At 50.1% G+C, this 17,206-nt stretch overlaps 2 protein-coding genes across 6 annotated transcripts in view; one reads left to right on the top strand and one right to left on the bottom strand.

Annotated features, from left to right (window-relative positions):
• LOC117887131 (zinc finger protein 345-like) overlaps nucleotides 1-8,858 on the bottom strand; it is a 42,119-nt gene extending 33,261 nt beyond the window's left edge. For 3 of the 4 annotated variants that reach the window (XM_034789404.1, XM_034789406.1, XM_034789407.1), the window contains exons 1-2: nucleotides 8,518-8,751; nucleotides 7,004-7,116 (exon numbers count right to left, since the gene is read on the bottom strand). In XM_034789404.1, the coding sequence (XP_034645295.1) occupies nucleotides 7,004-7,037 (34 nt within the window). In that variant the 5' untranslated portion in view covers nucleotides 7,038-7,116; nucleotides 8,518-8,751. The other variant, XM_034789405.1, reaches the window with a different exon arrangement.
• Nucleotides 8,859-8,943: 85 nt separating this feature from the next.
• LOC117887155 (zinc finger protein 436-like) lies at nucleotides 8,944-14,440 on the top strand. Of its 2 annotated transcripts, none has more exons than XM_034789461.1 (3): nucleotides 8,944-9,198; nucleotides 10,199-10,320; nucleotides 10,967-14,440. In XM_034789461.1, exons 2-3 carry the CDS (start codon nucleotides 10,233-10,235, stop codon nucleotides 12,460-12,462), a joined length of 1,584 nt encoding a protein of 527 aa, XP_034645352.1. In that variant the 5' UTR covers nucleotides 8,944-9,198; nucleotides 10,199-10,232; the 3' UTR covers nucleotides 12,463-14,440. The 2 variants fall into 2 exon arrangements, with proteins under 2 accessions (XP_034645352.1, XP_034645351.1); XM_034789460.1 differs by having other exon boundaries at nucleotides 10,931-14,440.
• The last annotated feature ends 2,766 nt before the right edge of the window (nucleotides 14,441-17,206 follow it).

Below are 17,206 nucleotides of genomic sequence, written 5' to 3'. Positions count from 1 at the left end.
TCTTTTAGAAATTTCCTTAAATTTTAGAAAAATTAAGAACTTGAAAAAATGCTCAAAATCTAAACAAACCATTTCATTTCAGGTCAAACAAAACATTGTATTGGATCGGAAATAAAATTTGTTTTGATTTTTTTGGAACTGACTGTGAACCAAAAAGTCAGTTATTTGCACAGCTCTGATTGAAATACCAATACTAATTAAACGGTGCAAATTCTTTGCCAGGTTCACTCACTTTTAGGTTGTATCCCTGTCCCCTTTGTCTGCTTGTGTCGTTTAATTGTAAGTTCGTCAGGGCTGGAATTTTCTCTGTCTGTTTGTACAGCACCCAACACAATAGGTCTCTGATCCCAATGGAGACCTCTGAGCGCTACCATAACATAAATATTCATTGGGCCTTTTTAGAAATCTAGCCATCAGCAGCATAAGATCTAAGCACAGCTTAAATGGCCCTTTGCAGAGGGGTGAGTTTTCATAGGCAGATGCACACTCAGCATTGAAGGAATGGCATTTCGCAAGGACCAAAATACAGCCATAGGACATTGTACGACAGGGTTATGAAAGCCTTACAAAAGGTCTGAGTATCAGGATGCAGTTTGTAGTACTGAAGGCAGACTTCCAGACAATATGAAAGATGCAAAATGCTCTTGGAACATAGCAAGTGGAAACAATGAGATCATGTCACCAATCTTAAGGACTCATTTTGGGCCAGATTTTTAAAGGTATTTAGGTGCCTAAAGATGCAGATAGGCATCTAGTTGGATTTTCAAAAGTGCCTAAGCAGATTAGGTGCCTCCTCTTCCTCCCCACTTTTGTGTAAACTCTCCTAGAAGGTCCCGATACAGTCAGCGTGCTCAGATCAGATCGGACCGCCTTGCACATGATTTAGGTAGCTGAAAACCTATCTTCCCCTGGTTTGTGGATCTGTCCAAGGCTTAGGCAGCAGACAGGCACCCAGAGGGAAGCAACAGTGCTCACATTCAGAGGCAGAAACATAAGTACCTAGGCTACTGAAGTTTTGTGAATCTCAGTGTAGCCTAAATTGTTTAGGCACCTAAGCACTTTTGTGAATCTAGGCCATTGAATCATAGAATATCAAGGTTGGAAGGGACCTCAGGAGGTCATCTAGTCCAACCCCCTGCTCAAAGCAGGACCAATCCCCAGACAGATTTTTGCCCCAGATCCCTAAGTGGCCTCCTCAAGGATTGAACTCACAACCCTGGGTTTAGCAGGCCAATGCTCAAAGCACTGAGCTATCCCCCCACATTAAGCATGTGTTCATGTGATTTGCTGAAGAAGGATGGGATTACTCATACATTTATAGTTATACAGGAGGTCAGACTACATGATCCCCTCTGGCTTGATAATCTATGAAATCTATGAAAGAAGCATGGGCTGGTTAATCAGGGCCATAGTGAATTGATATATGTAGGTAGCCCCCTGGACTCTTGGCTGCTGATAGTTAAGGCTAAGATTTAGTCATGGGTATTTTTAGTAAAAGTCATAGACAGGTCAAGGGCAGTAAACAAAAATTCACGGCCCGTGACCTGTCCATGGCTTGTACTATATACCCCTGACTAAATCTTGGGTGCTCTGGAGGAGGGATTCCAGGGGCGCCATAGGTGCTCTGGGGCAGGGGGTGGCCCAGGACCACTGCTAGTGCTCAGAGGGGAGCAGAGAGAGCGTGGCACGTGGCCCGAGACCTCCACTGCTGCTCGGAGGGGATGAGGGGTAGTGGCCAGAACACCTGGCCCGGGGGTTGCCCAAACTGCTCAGGCGGCCCCCAAACCAGCCACTGCAGAAGTCATGGAGGTCCCGGAAAGTCTCAGAATCCATAACTTCCGTGACCTACACGTCAGCCTTGCAGCCTTACTGATAATACACCTCTACCCCGATATAACGCGACCCAATATAACATGAATTCAGATATAACGCGGTAAAGCAGTGCTCCGGGGGAGCAGGGCTGCGCACTCCAGTGGATCAAAGCAAGTTCGATATTACACGGTTTCACCTATAACGCGGTAAGATTTTTTGGCTCCCGAGGACAGTGTTATATCAAAGTAGAGGTGTATTACAGAAGCACTTCAGAATTATGAACATCTTGGGAATAGAGGTTGTTCGCAACTCTGAAATGTTCGTAACTCTGAACAAAATGTTCTTTCAAAGTTTACAGCTGAACATTGCCTTAATACAGCTTTGAAACTTTACTCTGCAGAAGAAAAATGCTGCTTTCCCTTTATTTTTTTAGTAGTTTATGTTTAACAGTACTGTATTTGGTTGGTGTTGGTTTTTGGGGTGGTTTGTTTTTTTTTGGTCTCTGCTGCTGCCTGATTGCGTACTTCCAGTTCCAAATGAGGTGTGTCGTTGACTGGTCAGCACATAACTCTGGTGTTAGTAACTCTGAGGTTGTACTGTATATACATATCAGTTGTATACTGTGAATATATCTTTGCATACAGATATATCAATAACATTCATGGTTATTTCCTCATTTTTACAAAAATCCTGTGGTGTTGGTACTCCAGTATATACAGTAAATTTGTTTGTGGCTGTCATCCATTATGGGATACTCGAATAGAGCAGTGTGATATATTCCTGCTACAGTAAGCAGATGTAGGTGACTTCAAGTTAGAAACATAATTAAATATATATGTGGACATCTGTTCATTTGGATCCTTAGCTTTAAGAATGTGTTTCCCACCATTGAGTAAGAAAAGAATTTTCCATTTGCATTTGACCTTTCCCTTACAAATCTCTCTCCTCCCCTCCCTCCTTTTTTTGATATACTAAGGACGAGATTTTCAAAAGGGCTCAGCATTGGCCTAATTTTGCTCCCACTGAAACCAGTGGTAAAACCCCTATTGCCTTCAATGGGACGACTTACAGGGACAAATCTTCAGCTGGAGTAAACTGTTGTATCTTCATAGACTTCAACTGAACTGTGATGATTTATACAAGCTGAGGATCTGACCCACAGTGAACCAAGTTAAGCACATGCATAAATCTTTGGAGAACTAAGGCCATAACATTTATTTTTAGAGGTTTTTAAGGCCCAGTTTGACAAACCGGTTTGGCTGGGATGATTTAGTGGGTGTTGGTCCTGCTTTGAGCAAGGGGGTTGGACCTCCTGAGGTCTCTTCCAATCTTAATCTTCTATGATTCTATGATTTTGGTCATTCAGAAATATATAGAAGTGGAAGGGACCTCGAGAGGTCATCTAGTCTAGTCCCCTGCACTCAAGGCAGAACTAAGTATTATCCAGACCATTCCTGACAGGTGTTTGTCCAACCTGCTCTTAAAAACCTCTCTAGGCAATTTATTCCAGTGTTTAACCACTCTCATAGTTAGGAAGTTGTTCCTAATGTCCAGCCTACACCGCCCTTGCTGCAATTTAAGACCATTGTTTCTTGTCCTATCCTCAGTGGTTAAGAAGAACAATTTTTTCTCCTTCCTCCTTGTAACAGCCTTTTATGTACTTGAAAACTGTTATGTCCCCTCTCAGTCTTCTCCAGACTAAACAAACCCATTTTTTTCAATCTTCCATCATAGGTCATGTTTTCTAGACCTTTAATCATTTTTGTTGCTCCTCTCTGGACTTTCTCCAATTTGTCCACATCTTTCCTAAAATGTGGCACCCAGAACTGGACACAATACTCCAGTTGAGGCCTAATCAGCGTGGAGTAGAGCGGAAGAATTACTTCTCGTGTCTTGCTTACAATACTCCTGCTAATACATCCCAGAATGATGTTTGCTTTTTTTGCAACTGTTACACTGTTGACTCATATTTAGCTTATGATCCATTATGACCCCCAGATCCCTTTCCGCAGTACTTCTTCCTAGGCAGTCATTTCCCATTTTGTCTGTGTTCAATTGATTGTTCCTTCCTAAGTGGAGGACTTTGCACTTGTTCTTATTGAATTTCATCCTATTTACTTCAGACCATTTCTCCAGATTGTCCAGATCATTTTGAATTTTAATCCTATCCTCCAAAGCACTTGCAACCCCTCCCAGCTTGGTATCGTCCGCAAACTTTATAAGTGTACGCTCTATGCCATTATCTAAATCTTTGATGAAGATACTGAACAGAATCAGACCCAGAACTGATCCCTGCGGGACCCCACTCGTCATGCCCTTCCAGCATGACTGTGAATCACTGATAACTACTCCCTGGGAACGATTTTCCAACCAGTTATGCACCCACCTTATAGTAGCTCCATCTAGGTTGTATTTCCCTAGTTTGCTTATGAGAAGGTCATATGAGATAATATCAAAAGCCTTACTAAAGTCAAGATATACCACATCTACCGCTTCCCCCCTATCCACAAGGCTTGTTACCCCAATAAAGAAAGCTATCAGGTTGGTTTGACACAATTTGTTCTTGACAAATCCATGGTGTTATTTATCACCTTATTATCTTCTAGGTGTTTGCAAATTGATTGCTTATTTGCTCCATTATCTTTCCGGGTACAGAAGTTAAGCTGACTGGTCTGTAATTCCCTGGGTTATCCTTATTTCCCTTTTTATAGATGGGCACTATATTTGCCCTTTTCCAGTGCATATGATCTCTCTATTTGTTTACTTCATATTTCTTTATTAGTAATCGTTAGTCTTAAGTATTTCTATTTTTTACTTTACAACTCTTTCTATACCTCATGCCTTAAGCTGATTATATTTTTAAAAAATCAGAAACGAGGGCACTTTTGTGGTGAATTTTTTTAGAGTCACAAAACAGTTATTGCAAAAACCAGAGAACTTTTTTTTTTTTTTAAATGGGCTGATTTTGCTACTGACTGCTTCCAACTCAACAGCCACATGGGAGTAAAGGATTGTTCTCAGTAACTCAGTGTCTGCTTGAGTTTATCATGAGATTCTGACCGAGTGTCATTAGCATTCGCTCTGAGCAAAAGAACAGCTCTGAGACCATCTACGCTCATTCGACTTTTCTCCTCACTCCAAACACCATTAAGCACCTGAAACCTGGTTCCGCCAGCCAGGCAAACGCAGAGCCAATTCTACCACTAGAGCAACACATCTAGAACAAACACTTTGTAACTATAAATGAACCCAAATATTTTGTCTGATGAAATTAAAATCTGGCACATTTCTAGAATTCCAAAAGAAGTTCTCAGGACACAGGGAGATCAAGGAAAAATAAGGCTGTCTCTGTACATTCAGGCTGTATGGCGACTCTTCATTTGCATATTAATTATACATATACAAACTCCAAAATGGCCCAGATTTGCTAAATTTCGAGACATGCTGCATTTGTTTCTCCTGGACTATGAAGAGAGGTAGAAGGCCTCAGTGGAGGCTGATATATGGATGATTATGATCTGCCACTTGGTACAAATATAGTTTTGGGTTTGTAACATTAAATGATTCTCAGGGAGGTTCAGAGCCAGTGTCTGGGCACCATTCATGATTTGGAATCAAATGAAAATAAAATAATATAAAGAAATATGGCAAGAGAGAAAACAACACTAAAACAAGTGGAAAACTGGTGAACAAAAACATTAGGAAATAGTTATTGGAGATGGGATTTTACAATCATTACTAATATGCTCTTTAACTTACATGTATTTTGTGCAAATGAAAAGTGGTTAAAGTTAGGCTGGCTGAAGAGGTGCAAGAAGCAGGGGTGATAGCTAATGTAGATGAAATATACAGCAGTAGTGAAGTAGTAACTGCCAGTAGTAACCGGTAAGCTTGAGACTTTCAAGGCTAGATCCTCAGATAATGTAAACTGGCAAGCGCCTGCTAATTTACAGCAACTGTCAGGATTAGTGTGCTAACTTCATTAATTATTATTAATTGTATTGCAGTAGCACCTAGGGATCCCAAATAAGATCAGGGTCCCCATTGTGCTGGGCACTGTACAGACACAGAGTAAGATATAGCCCATGCCCTGATGAGCTTCCAATCTAAATAGGATCTGACCCTCACTCTTCTGAGCTCCTTCTGGAGGCAGAAGAATTAGCCTGTGGAAATTAATTACAATCCATTTTCTGGGAATCAGGGCCTCTCATCTGAGATACACCTTCAACCTTAACCGTTTCCTCCTAACAGTGGTGGTAGTGTTGTTTAGGGGGAGAGGAGGGCTAAACAAGTAACCTAGGGAATCTCTAACCTACTAAAGCAAAACTCTGTATAATCCTCTCAGGATAAGAAACCAAGGGGAAGGACAAATTAATCTGGCACTAAAATGATGCAAAGGCAATGAAAGCTAAATAGATCTCAGAATCTTTATTTAGCATAGCTCTCCTCCTCCCTTTGTCTGTTGTTACCCCCCTCTCTGGGTTGCATCATACTGTAAACTTCTAAGGGCAAAGGACCATCCCTTCTTCTATATCTATAAAGTACCAAGCATCTCAATGATGCTGCAGATATAATAATTTGTTACAATGACCATGCCACCATTTTAACTCTGGGCTGGGGGGACCTGGCATCGAAACAGATAGGAATCTGCTCATGGAGTAGGAGGGGCAGATTTTGCTGGGGGAGGGGTCATTCCTCCAGCATCCCCATAGACCAGGGGATATGACGATGCAGTCACAGCAGTAGGTGTTTAACCCCTTATCTGTGTCTAAACCTGCCCCTATGGGTGGAACCAGTCCTGGGAAGGGGAGGCACAGCGACACTGTGTGTGTGTGTCTGGACAAGTAGCTACGCTTGCCCCGCCACATAGAAAGCCCTGGAGAGGAGGAGATTCATAGATTTAAAGACCAGAAAGGGCCATTATGACCATCTAGTCTGACCTCCTGCCTAACACGGACCAGAGAACCTCACCCAGGGATCAATCCATATATTAGCACCACTAGTATTATGTTCCTGACTCTGGGAGGTGTGGAGGGGACAGACTCTCTCAAATGGGTTCTGGGGACTACGGGGCTGATCCCCCTGAAGGCTACGGAGGAAAGGAGAATCTGACTCAGGCACTTTAGAGACACACCTCCTCCTCCCCACCCACCCCACAGCTTCTAACACCAGAGGTTGTAGGGATCCTTACCCAATGAGATCACATTCTCATAGTTCTCCTGCATCTCGTCCGTGGGATCCAGATTCGCTCACTCACTGCCCCTCGGTGGAATACACAGCTGCCTCCTCAACGGTAACCGGTCCCTGAAACAGCCAGAGACCCTCACTCAGAACCTGCTGGCCCAGCCTCAATCCCACCAGCTCAGCCACAGTAACCCTAAGTCGGTCCCTCTGCTCTCTCTCTCCTACATGTCCCCTTAAAGTGATGGTTATACATTCCCATATGATTCTTTCTAGCCTCCCCACCAAGCCAACCCTCATTTCTGGGTGAGCACCAGACCGTCATCTCCCCCTGAACGGCTGCTCTGGCCCTATAAATGTAGTAAACCACTGACAACAGGGATACAGGATTGGGGCAGGCTCTTTATTCTAATGGAGCACAGCCAGGCACATCGTGAGCTCTGCACTCCCATTTCTCTCATCTCCTTTCTCTTGGTAGCAGTAGGGACCACGTTTGGACTATGGCAGGGCTGAGAAGTTTTGGGTTGAAACTTCCTAGCGATGATGCTCTAAGTGAGCCCAACCTGCCAGGGAACAAAAAGCAGATGTAATTCTGCAGCCTGTCATGGGGAGAAGGGGGGAGGGATAGCTCAGTGGTTTGAGCATTGGCCTGCTAAACCCAGGGTTGCAAGTTCAATCCTTGAGGGGGCCATTTAGGGAATTGGGGTAAAAATCTGTCTGGGGATTGGTCCTGCTTTGAGCAGGGGGTTGGACTAGATGACCTCCTGAGGTCCCCCCAGTAACAGAGTTTCTGAACCAATTGCTAGAAAAGCACAGAATCGAAGGTGCCACTTTGGGCGATCTCTAGAGCTGCCAATTTTCATCGGAGGTACTCCTGGAGGTTTCCTCACATGACAGAATCTTTAATTAACGATGAATCTTTAATTCCTGGAGGTTTGGCAACCCTAGGCAGTGGTTCTCAACCAGAGGTTTGGGGCCTCCTGGGGGGCTATGAGCAGGCTTTAGGGGGGCTGCCAAGCAGGGCCAGTGTTAGACTTGCTGGGGCCCAGGACAGAAACCCAAAGCCCCACTGCATGGGGCTAAAGCCTGGGGTTCCAAGCTCCGCCACCTGAATCAAAGCCTGAGCAACTTAGCTTCACAAGGGCCCCCTGTAGTGTGGGGCCCTGGGCAGTAGCCCATCTTGCTATCCCCTAATGCTGGCCCTAGCTTTTATATGCAGAAAACAGTTGTTGTGGCACAGCTGAGCTATGGAGTTTTTGTAGTATGCTGGGAAGGCCTCAGACAGAAAAGGATTGAGAACCCCTGACCCTAGGGGCAGCCCCCCCCCACACTATTCCCAGGGCAGCGCATCCCCACAGCAGCACGGGGACCAGGCAAAGGCAGGAACTGGCTTTTCCTCTCCCTGCTCCTCCCCAGGAAAGTCAATCTGCCCCGGGGCGCTGCGGTGAATGGGTCTGGGCAGGGCTGGGAGCCGGGACCTCCCTCCCCACTGATTGCTCCTGCTGCCCCTTCCCATCTCCTTACCCCTCTTCCTTCCTCTGGCTGGGGAGACTGGCTTATTGTTGCATTAGTCGGGGGGGCGCGTTGGCTCTGCCCGGAGCAGGTTGGGCTGGTACAGGCGCTAAGAGCGGACAGAGCCGGGGTGTGTCCGGGCAAGCAGCGGCAGCAGTGCTGGGACTCCGGGGCGGTAAAAAGCAGCCCTTTCCCGAGTCACTTTCCTGCCCATCCCCAGCACTTTCCCCGAGTTCGTTCGCTCTCAATTACCTGGAGCTTCCGGTTCAGGGAGCTGATGTCGGACGGCAGGGGCCGGGGCTTCCCCGGGCAGCTCAGTGCCGTGAGAATAAGTCCTATAGCGCCCGGGTTTGTTGCAGCCCGGGTTGGGTATGGGGAAGGACACAGGAAGGGGATGGAGCAGCTGAGAGTGGCTGTAGCTAGGTGCTGGGTGGGAGGAGGAGGAGAGACAGGAAGGGGGAGGGGGGATAATACAGAACAGAGGGATCCCCCTAGCCCGTGGTGGGGCTGGCTCTCTTTCATTACAGCTGCAAAGAAATCAAGCTACCTCCATTGTGAGCCGGGAAGCTGGGCTGTGCTGGGGAGGTGTGATCTTGCCAGCCAGGGACTTTCTCATTGTTGCGATTGTTCGCCCTGGCGTCCTAGGGCAGCCCCGGGCTCTGCCGACACCAGCTCCCGAGCCGGAGCCTGCAGGTAACTGAGAGAGACCCCGGGGGGGAAGGGCTGGGCAGCAAACAAACACGACCCCTCCTCTCTGCCAGTCCCCTCACTGACACCCTCTGGCTCTGGCTCCCCTGAGCCCCTGCAGGAGCCGAGCCAGCCAGCGGAACAATAGCCGTTAGCCACTGGTTTATTAGCCAAAAGTTTGGTAACTCCCAGTGGTACTAGCAAAAATTTGCCCCACGGGGAGTGATTCCTGAGGTCACGTTGTCACTGATGGCAAAGTTCCTTCCTGCATGTTAGGGCTTTTGTTCGGAGGCTTCCTTTCGGCACCGATCCTTTTCTTCTTCAGCCGCCCTGTTAGGAAAAACCCTAGCTCGGTAGAAAGGCTGGGATTTCTGAAGGCTTTAAGGAGATTAGCACCCGACTCCCATTGTCTTTCAAGGAGAGTTGTGCACCTCTGTGTCTTCTTCCCCTTTGGAATCTAAAGCCACATATGCCCCAATCACCGCACCTCCCTTCCTGCATCGCCTGCTGCCTGCACCTACAAAGATTTCAGGTACTTGTTGTAGCAAATCCTCTCCCCTCTTCCAGCCAGCTGCCATTAAAATGCATGCATGAGCTTCCCCGCTTGTCTTGTCCCGTCCCTCCGGCTCTAGGGAGAGACCAGGTCACATCCTCAGCAGGTGTAAATCAGTCTGCCTCCTTTGGCTTCAGTGCAGCCACAGTTGATTTACACCAGATGGGGATCTGGCCCCCAATGTTTTATAGACACCCAAACTCTCACTATATGAAACTTTGCAAAAACTTTTAAACCTTTTTATAAACCTTTAAATGTTCACAGATTCCATCAGGCAGCATCTGCGAACACTTTTGCCGACGGCCACCTGTTTCAATGGGGTTGGGTCACGGTGATAGGCCATGGGCTCTGTCCCACTGAAGGTCAATGTATACCTCAGACTGGTGCAGGGGGCAGCAATCCCAGGCCCTTATGGGATTGTGGAACTGAGAGGGGGGATGCTTCTTGTTTTAGGGGCTGGTGGCCTTCGACGTCTGTGTATCTCACCATGGATCAGTGGGCTGCTGTGGATTCTGATCAGAAACCTTTGTGCAGGGGTGGCATACAGGAAAACGATGATCCCCTGGTGACTCTGAGTAAGTATCCCCTGGAGGCTGTGGGGTCTTTGCAGCTGCCAGGTCAGCTTCTGAGTAGGGTTCTGCTGTGGACCCTTCCACAGAACTCAGCACAGAACAATGGGAAGGAGGATGGTTGTGCAGTGAAAGGGACGGACCCCCCGCAGACTCCTGGGGACTGAGGAAAGGGACAGGTTTCCACAGGAGAAGCAGAGTTGAGGGGACATCTAGGCAAAAGTGAGGATGAGAAGACAGGGCAAATGCCTATCCAGTCCCGCTATTGACCGAGGTCTCCCTAAGGGAACAAGGGGAAGAACCATGTGTCCCGGGGCTCAATTAAAAGAAGAGCCCTAGAGATGAGGAAAGAATTAAATCAATGTGGGATTCCCCTTCAGCTCCCCCAGGATCATGTCTCCAGCAGGTGGATCCTCCAGGCTTCCCATCCCCAGCCTGACACCTGGCAGTAGCTCCCTTCTCCCTGAAGCTGCAGATGGGAAGTTGGGGTAGGGTGGGTCCCCTCCTCTCTCTGCTCTAGGGAAGGGTTTGGGGTGCGGGGAGGGCGGATTTGGCTTCTGGTCTTTCAGCGTGTCTCAACAGTTATTTGGGTTTGTTCCTCCACACCCCGGTGCAGGACCTGACTCCTGTGCGTATTCTCTCCCTACCCCAGCCGAGGACAGGGCAGCGAGTGAGACCGAGGAGGAGAATCCTGGGGAGGAAGGCCCCGAGATTGTGGAACAAGATCCAGTGTTGCTGGGTAGGCCGGAGGGGGCTGGGGCCAGGAGCCCAGAGGAGCAGGGCACGGCCTGCGAGAGCCTGCGTTGGACGGTGGTGCAGCAGATCGACTCCCCCGGGAAGCCGGTGCAGCGGCGGGGCGGTGGGGGCAAGTCGGCTGGCGCCGGCTTCCAGAACTTCAAGAGCATCATCGTGCTGCAGAAGAGCTATGAGTGTGGCGAGTGCGGTAAGACCTTCAGCTGCAGCTCGCACTTCAGCAAGCACCGGCGCACCCACACCGGTGAGAAGCCCTTCCGCTGCCTGCACTGCGGGAAGAGCTTCAACGTCAGCTCCAACCTCTACCGCCACCAGCGGGCCCACGCTGCTGAACGGGTCTGCCCACGCCCCGAGAGCTCCCCACCGCCGGTGCCGGCCAGCACCCCTACCCCCGCAACCCCTCGGCCCCGGGGGCTGCCCTATAAGTGCGAGGAGTGTGGCAAGAGTTTCCGGCGCAACACGGAACTGGTGACCCACCAGCGGCTGCACACAGGGCGCCTGCCCTTCCAGTGCGCCCACTGCGGGAAGAGCTTCTCCTGGAGCTCCCACTTCGACCGGCACCAGCGCATCCACACTGGCGAGAAGCCCTACCAGTGCCCTGAGTGCGGGAAGTGCTTCAGCCGCAGCTCCCACCTCTACCGGCACCAGCGCACCCACTCCGGGGGCCGCTCCTACATCTGCACGTACTGTGGGCGCAGCTTCAACAGCACCCTGCACTTCGACCGGCATCAGCGCACCCACACTGGCCTGCGCCCCTACAAATGCACCCTGTGTGGCAAGGGCTTTGGTGATGGTCTGGCCCTGGTCAAGCACCAGCGCCTGCATCTGGGGGATGGGCCCTTCCACTGTGAAGAGTGTGGCAAGAGCTTCGGGGCGAGGGCACAGTACGCCCGTCACCGGCGCAGCCTGCATGGCTCTACTGCCGGTAGCACTGGCGGCGAGAAGCCCTACCGCTGCGGTGACTGTGGCAAGAGCTTCTCCTGGAGCTCCCATTGGGAGCGGCACCAGCGTATCCACACCGGGGAGCGCCCCTACCAGTGCAGCGACTGCGGCAAGCGCTTCGGCCGCACCTCCCACCTCTACCGGCACCAGCGCACCCACGCTGGCGGCCAGCCCCACGTCTGCACTGACTGCGGCAAGAGCTTCAACAGCACCCTGCACTTCCACAAGCACCGGCGGGCCCACGCTGGCGAAGCCCCCTGCCACGCCTGCCCCGACTGTGGCAAGGCATTCGCCGACGGCTCCGCTCTGGCCAAGCACCGGCGTACCCACACCGGAGAGCGGCCCTTCCCTTGCCCCCAGTGTGGCCGGCGCTTCAGCGTCAGCTCCCACCTGTACCGCCACCTGAGGAGCCATGCTGAGGAGAAGCCACTGGAGGAGATCGCGTCCTACTAGAGATCAACTCCTCTTTCCCCTTTGCCTGGGAGAGGAACCCCCCCACGCTGGAGGTTTAGCTCACCGGGACCTGGCTGCCCCTCTCTGGGCACGGGAGTGAACTCCATGCGCTGCCAGCCAGAGTGTTAGTGGGGCTTACCTCACAGGGACCTGGCCATGGGGATCGCTGACCCTCAGGGGTAGCTGAGACCTCTAGGAGAGCAGCGGGCAGCCCCGTTGTGGGCACCCCGGGGCCACAGGGACGGGTGCAGTGTAAGGTCCCAATCTGGAGCCCCTTGAAGGGCTCCGCATCGATGGGGTCTGGATCAGGCCCTGAGGATATAGGTAGATAAGGTAGATTAGGTAGGTAGGATAGGTAGGAGGTAGAGCAGAGTGGTGGCAGTGCTAGGGGGCTGGGCGGGGTGGAAATAAGAGAGGGAAATGGTGTGGGATTGAGGGCGTATTACCCTCTTGCTCACTCTGGTGTAAATCAGGAGTAACCCCACCGGAGTCACTGGGGCCAATTCCCTTCTCACTCACCCCGGTGTAAATCAGGAGTAACCCCACTGGAGTCACTGGGACTGGTTCTCCTCCCCTCACCCTGGTGTAAATCAGGTGTAGACCCACAGGAGTCCCTGAGGCCAATTCCCCTTTTGCTCACCCCAGTGTAAATCAGGAGTAACCCCACCGGAGTCACTGGGGCTCAGTGCAGTTGCAGGAGTGTGAGGCGGATCAGGCATTGAGCACCTGCAGGCTGGGGCGAATGATTGATCAGAGCTGGGGCGGGAGGCAGTATCTGGGGATCAGGTAGGTGGGGCGGGAGATAGTGAGAAAGATGGGAGTCAGAGGGGGAGGGGAAATGAAGTATTTGGGGATCAGGGTGGCTGTGTAGTGGGCGCGAGAGAGGGCTGTGGGTGATGGAGGACTGGCATGTCTGTGGACTGGGCTGGTGGGTCAGACCATGGCACTGCTAGGGTCTCAGAGCTGAGGAGGATGGGACCAAGTTTACTGCCACTCCTTTCCTGGGTTTCCATGCCCTATCCCCTGCCTCCTGATCAACAGGACCCAGGAGGAGAAGAAACCCTGCCACATGGAACCCCCCACAAGCCATCCCATCCAGGAGGGGAAATGCAGGGGACTCAGCATGGAGAGAGCCTGAGAGGGGGAGAGAGCTTGGTGTGTAATGCGCCTTACTCCAGCAGGAATGAGACAGAAAACCTTAGAGTAGCATGTGATTAACTTGCAGAGTTCACAGCTACAGGAGATGACTGGGGCAAACAGCTCAGCAAAGCCCTCTGCCAGCTCCATGGAGCAGTCTGGGGCTGTTGACTTCCAAGCGACTTCCTGCGTGTGTGAAAATCTCCCTTAGACACAAGCCGCCCCATTCCTGATTCTAATTCAGAGCATGAGGGACAAGAACCTGCTCTCCCCTGGTCTAGGGATATGGTGGGGGTGAGTTTCTGTAAAGGAAGGAAGCTAATCACTCCTGAAATAAGCTATCCAAGCTGGGGCTCAGAAAGTCATGAGCTTCATCAGCTACACTTGTTGGAAGGATCTGGGAGGTATTTATGTACCAGGAAATCTGTTGTTGTTAGAGGTCAGATTCTTTGTTGGTGTCAGTTGGCATCCAGGGACTTCTTCCCATTTATCCCAGGTGATAAGTTAACCCTTTCTCTACAGTAGGCTTGGGCCTTGTCTACGCATCAAAGTTGAGTTGCTTTATAACTCGATGGGTACGGTTAAAGCAGTACAATCCTCACCCCCTTTAGTATGAATGTTATCATCATCATCACAGCAAATCCCTGCAGATTGAGCGCTATCCAAATCGATTTGTAGCTAGATCCTCAGGATGGTCTGGTTGGATGGTCAGTCTACACTGGTGAGCTTATCAAAGTCTTTGACGACCATGTGATCGCTGGCTGTGTAGCAGTGTTCCCTGGTAACTGCACTTTGTAATTCATTATTACTCCTGAGGGCATTCTGCGCAAAAAAAAAAAAAAATCGGCACCAAAAAAAAATTAAAATTCTGCGCACAGTATTTTAAAATTCTGCAAATTTTATTTGTCAAATAAATGTGGAGGCTCCAGCATGGCATTGGGGAGCACCGGCCACTGGCTGCACAGAGGTGGGAAATCACTGTGCAGCTCCCTCCCGAGACACAGACTCAACGGTTAGGCTGCACCCAACCCTGACACACCGCAAGGACAGGGCGTGCCCCAGAAACACCCCAGGGCCCTGCCCCTCTGTGCCAGATGCACCAGGTAGGCTAAGCAAGACAAGATCTTAGTGGGGGGGGGGGGGCCAGGGGGTGGGTTGAGAGGGTTCTGTGTGGGGCCATCTGGGTGTGGGTGGGTCAGTGGGAGATCCAGGTGTGGAGGGGATCTGAATGCACAGGGGATTGTTGGGGGGTTCTTGGTGCAGTGGTAATGGGACTCTGCAGGGGGATCCAGGTGAAGGTGGTTGGGGCTCAGCATGGGGGTCTGGGTATGTGGGGCTCAGTGGGCCCTCCAGATGCTGGGGGAGTGGGGCTCAGTGGAGTGGGGATCCAGGTGCAACTGGTCGGGACTTGGTGAGGTGGGGATCAAGGTGTGGGTGGCTCATTGGGGTGGTCCAGGTACAGGAGGAGTGGGGCGCCTTGGGGGTTCTGGGGGTGGGGGGGGGTGAGGCTTGGGAAGATCTGGATATGAGGGGGTCTGGATGCACAGGGGTTGGGCGAATAGGGGGAGCAGCTCCCTGTACAATGATCCCTCCCCCTGCAGCTGAGGAGCAATGATCGTAGGAAGTGGAGGGGAGTTTGCAGAGCTGCTTGCAGCTGGGGGAGAAATCTGGGGGTGGGTCTGAGCCAGCCCCATTCGCCGTGCAGGGAAGGGGAAGTCCCGTCCTCCCCAGTCCAGACTAGCAGCTGAGCCAGGCACAGGGTAGGAGTCACCAGCCAGGCCTTCCTCAGTTCCGCCTCCTGCCCCACAGTGATTTACCTCTCTGCTGGCTGCCCTGGGCACCCAAAACATACTGCTGGGGAGGTTCTCATGACCTTTCTTGTGGCTTCCCTTTGCTTCCCAATCAGAAAGTCATTTTTCTGCAGGGAAGCAAAGAAATTTGCGGGGGACAAATTCTGCATATGTGCAGTGGTGCAAAATTTCCCCAGGAATATTCATTAGTCTTTCATCCTAATAATACATCGGTACCAAGACTCACCAAAACTGAACTAGGGCTGATGGAAGCAGTTGCTGTTCGGCTACAAATATCCTCATTGCTGATCTTGTCTCGACGCTTGAGATGGAGCAGTTGGCGAAGATCACATGAGTTGTATTGATACAAAGGTGCCCTCTCTCAGTATAACTGTTCCCATAAAGGAAAGGGAATAAACTCTACCATCATAAGACATCTTTATGCCGCTATAACTGCCTCTGCACTAGGGGTTGTTCCTACTATACTATTCTGATGGAAAATCAAACTCCTATCCCATATAGCTAATCTAGTCCAAAAACTGTGTGTAGACAAGGCCTGAAAATGTCCCACCGCTGCTACCACTGGTTCTGCTTTTCCATTGGTGTGAGAAGTGGGAGCCCTAATGTAGACAGAGTGCTTGTGGCTACCAGCATGTTAAGCACTAATGTGTAAGCCCGTTCTGTGCATGTCAACACAGTGCTTCAAATGCTGGTCTGTTCCTGGAGCCCTGCCTAAAGTAGCACTCACCCCATTGTTACCACAGGTGGAGCTGAACTGGCTCTCACAATAGTGGGAAAACTTGGACAACAAAGCCTACGTCCCTTGTGGAGGCAGCAGTCCTTTCACGTGGGGCCGGTTGGGAAGCTCCAGATTGGGTGACCCTAGCTGGGCACTGGTTTTGACTGGACACTTGGTCACCTGGCTGGGTTGGAGCGACACATGCTACTGAGCGATGGCCCAAGCAGAAAAGGGCTATTGGCTGGAGTTAAAGGTGACCTGCAAAGGGATTTTGCTTTCTTTTATGCTTGTTTTTTATGTTAGAAATTCTGGTCTTGTTTACCCTGGAAGACTCTACAGTGCCTGGGGAACCAGTGAAGAGAGGACATCCCAAGAAAATGGAAATTGAGCAATTGGAAAGAGAAGGGATTTTTGATCAGCCTATTGTAAAACTTTCTTTTTTTATTAATGCCTGTTTCACTCCAGTACCTATATAACACCTGTGAAAAAAGAACATTGATGTTAACGATTAGGCAAGCTTTTCAAATGGGGCTGCCTAACAGTGGGTTCCTCTGTCCATATTTAGGCACCTAAATAATTATATTTTTTAATATATTATGTAATTTTTAGGTGCCTAAATGTGAATTTCGGAGCCTAGCTTTAGGCATCTCAGCTCAAAAATATTGCAATGAAGACTCGCTGTCGATATCTCTAAGGGCCCAACAAGACATCCGGCCTAGCCAGGGGAGATGTGACTTGACATGCCTGACATTTCAAAGGTAAAAAACAAGCAGCCAAAAAGAAAAATGTAGTTACAAAAAATAAAATCTTTCCAGCCTTTGCTCTATGTCACCAGGAAACAAAGAAAGACACAGGTCTGGTTTTGTTTTCCAATCCACTGCAGGTCTCCTTCCAGCCATAGAATCCCAGCTCCAGAGCAAGGAGCCTAGGCAGAGAAGTAGTTTAGCGTGGGGGCTTGAACCCTGAGCTCTTTAGCTAGAGTTCTGAGAATGATGTTCACTCGACGTAAGCTCCACTGCCGTCCTTGCGGTCCGGTACTTCTCTGGTCCAGGGGAACTGGGACTGTGTGTGTATTGTG

This window comes from Trachemys scripta, chromosome 14 (assembly GCF_013100865.1).
Source record: "Trachemys scripta elegans isolate TJP31775 chromosome 14, CAS_Tse_1.0, whole genome shotgun sequence".
NCBI lineage: Eukaryota > Metazoa > Chordata > Testudines > Emydidae > Trachemys > Trachemys scripta.
Note: the sequence above shows the minus strand (reverse complement) of the source record. Positions and strands in the feature narration are given on the sequence as shown.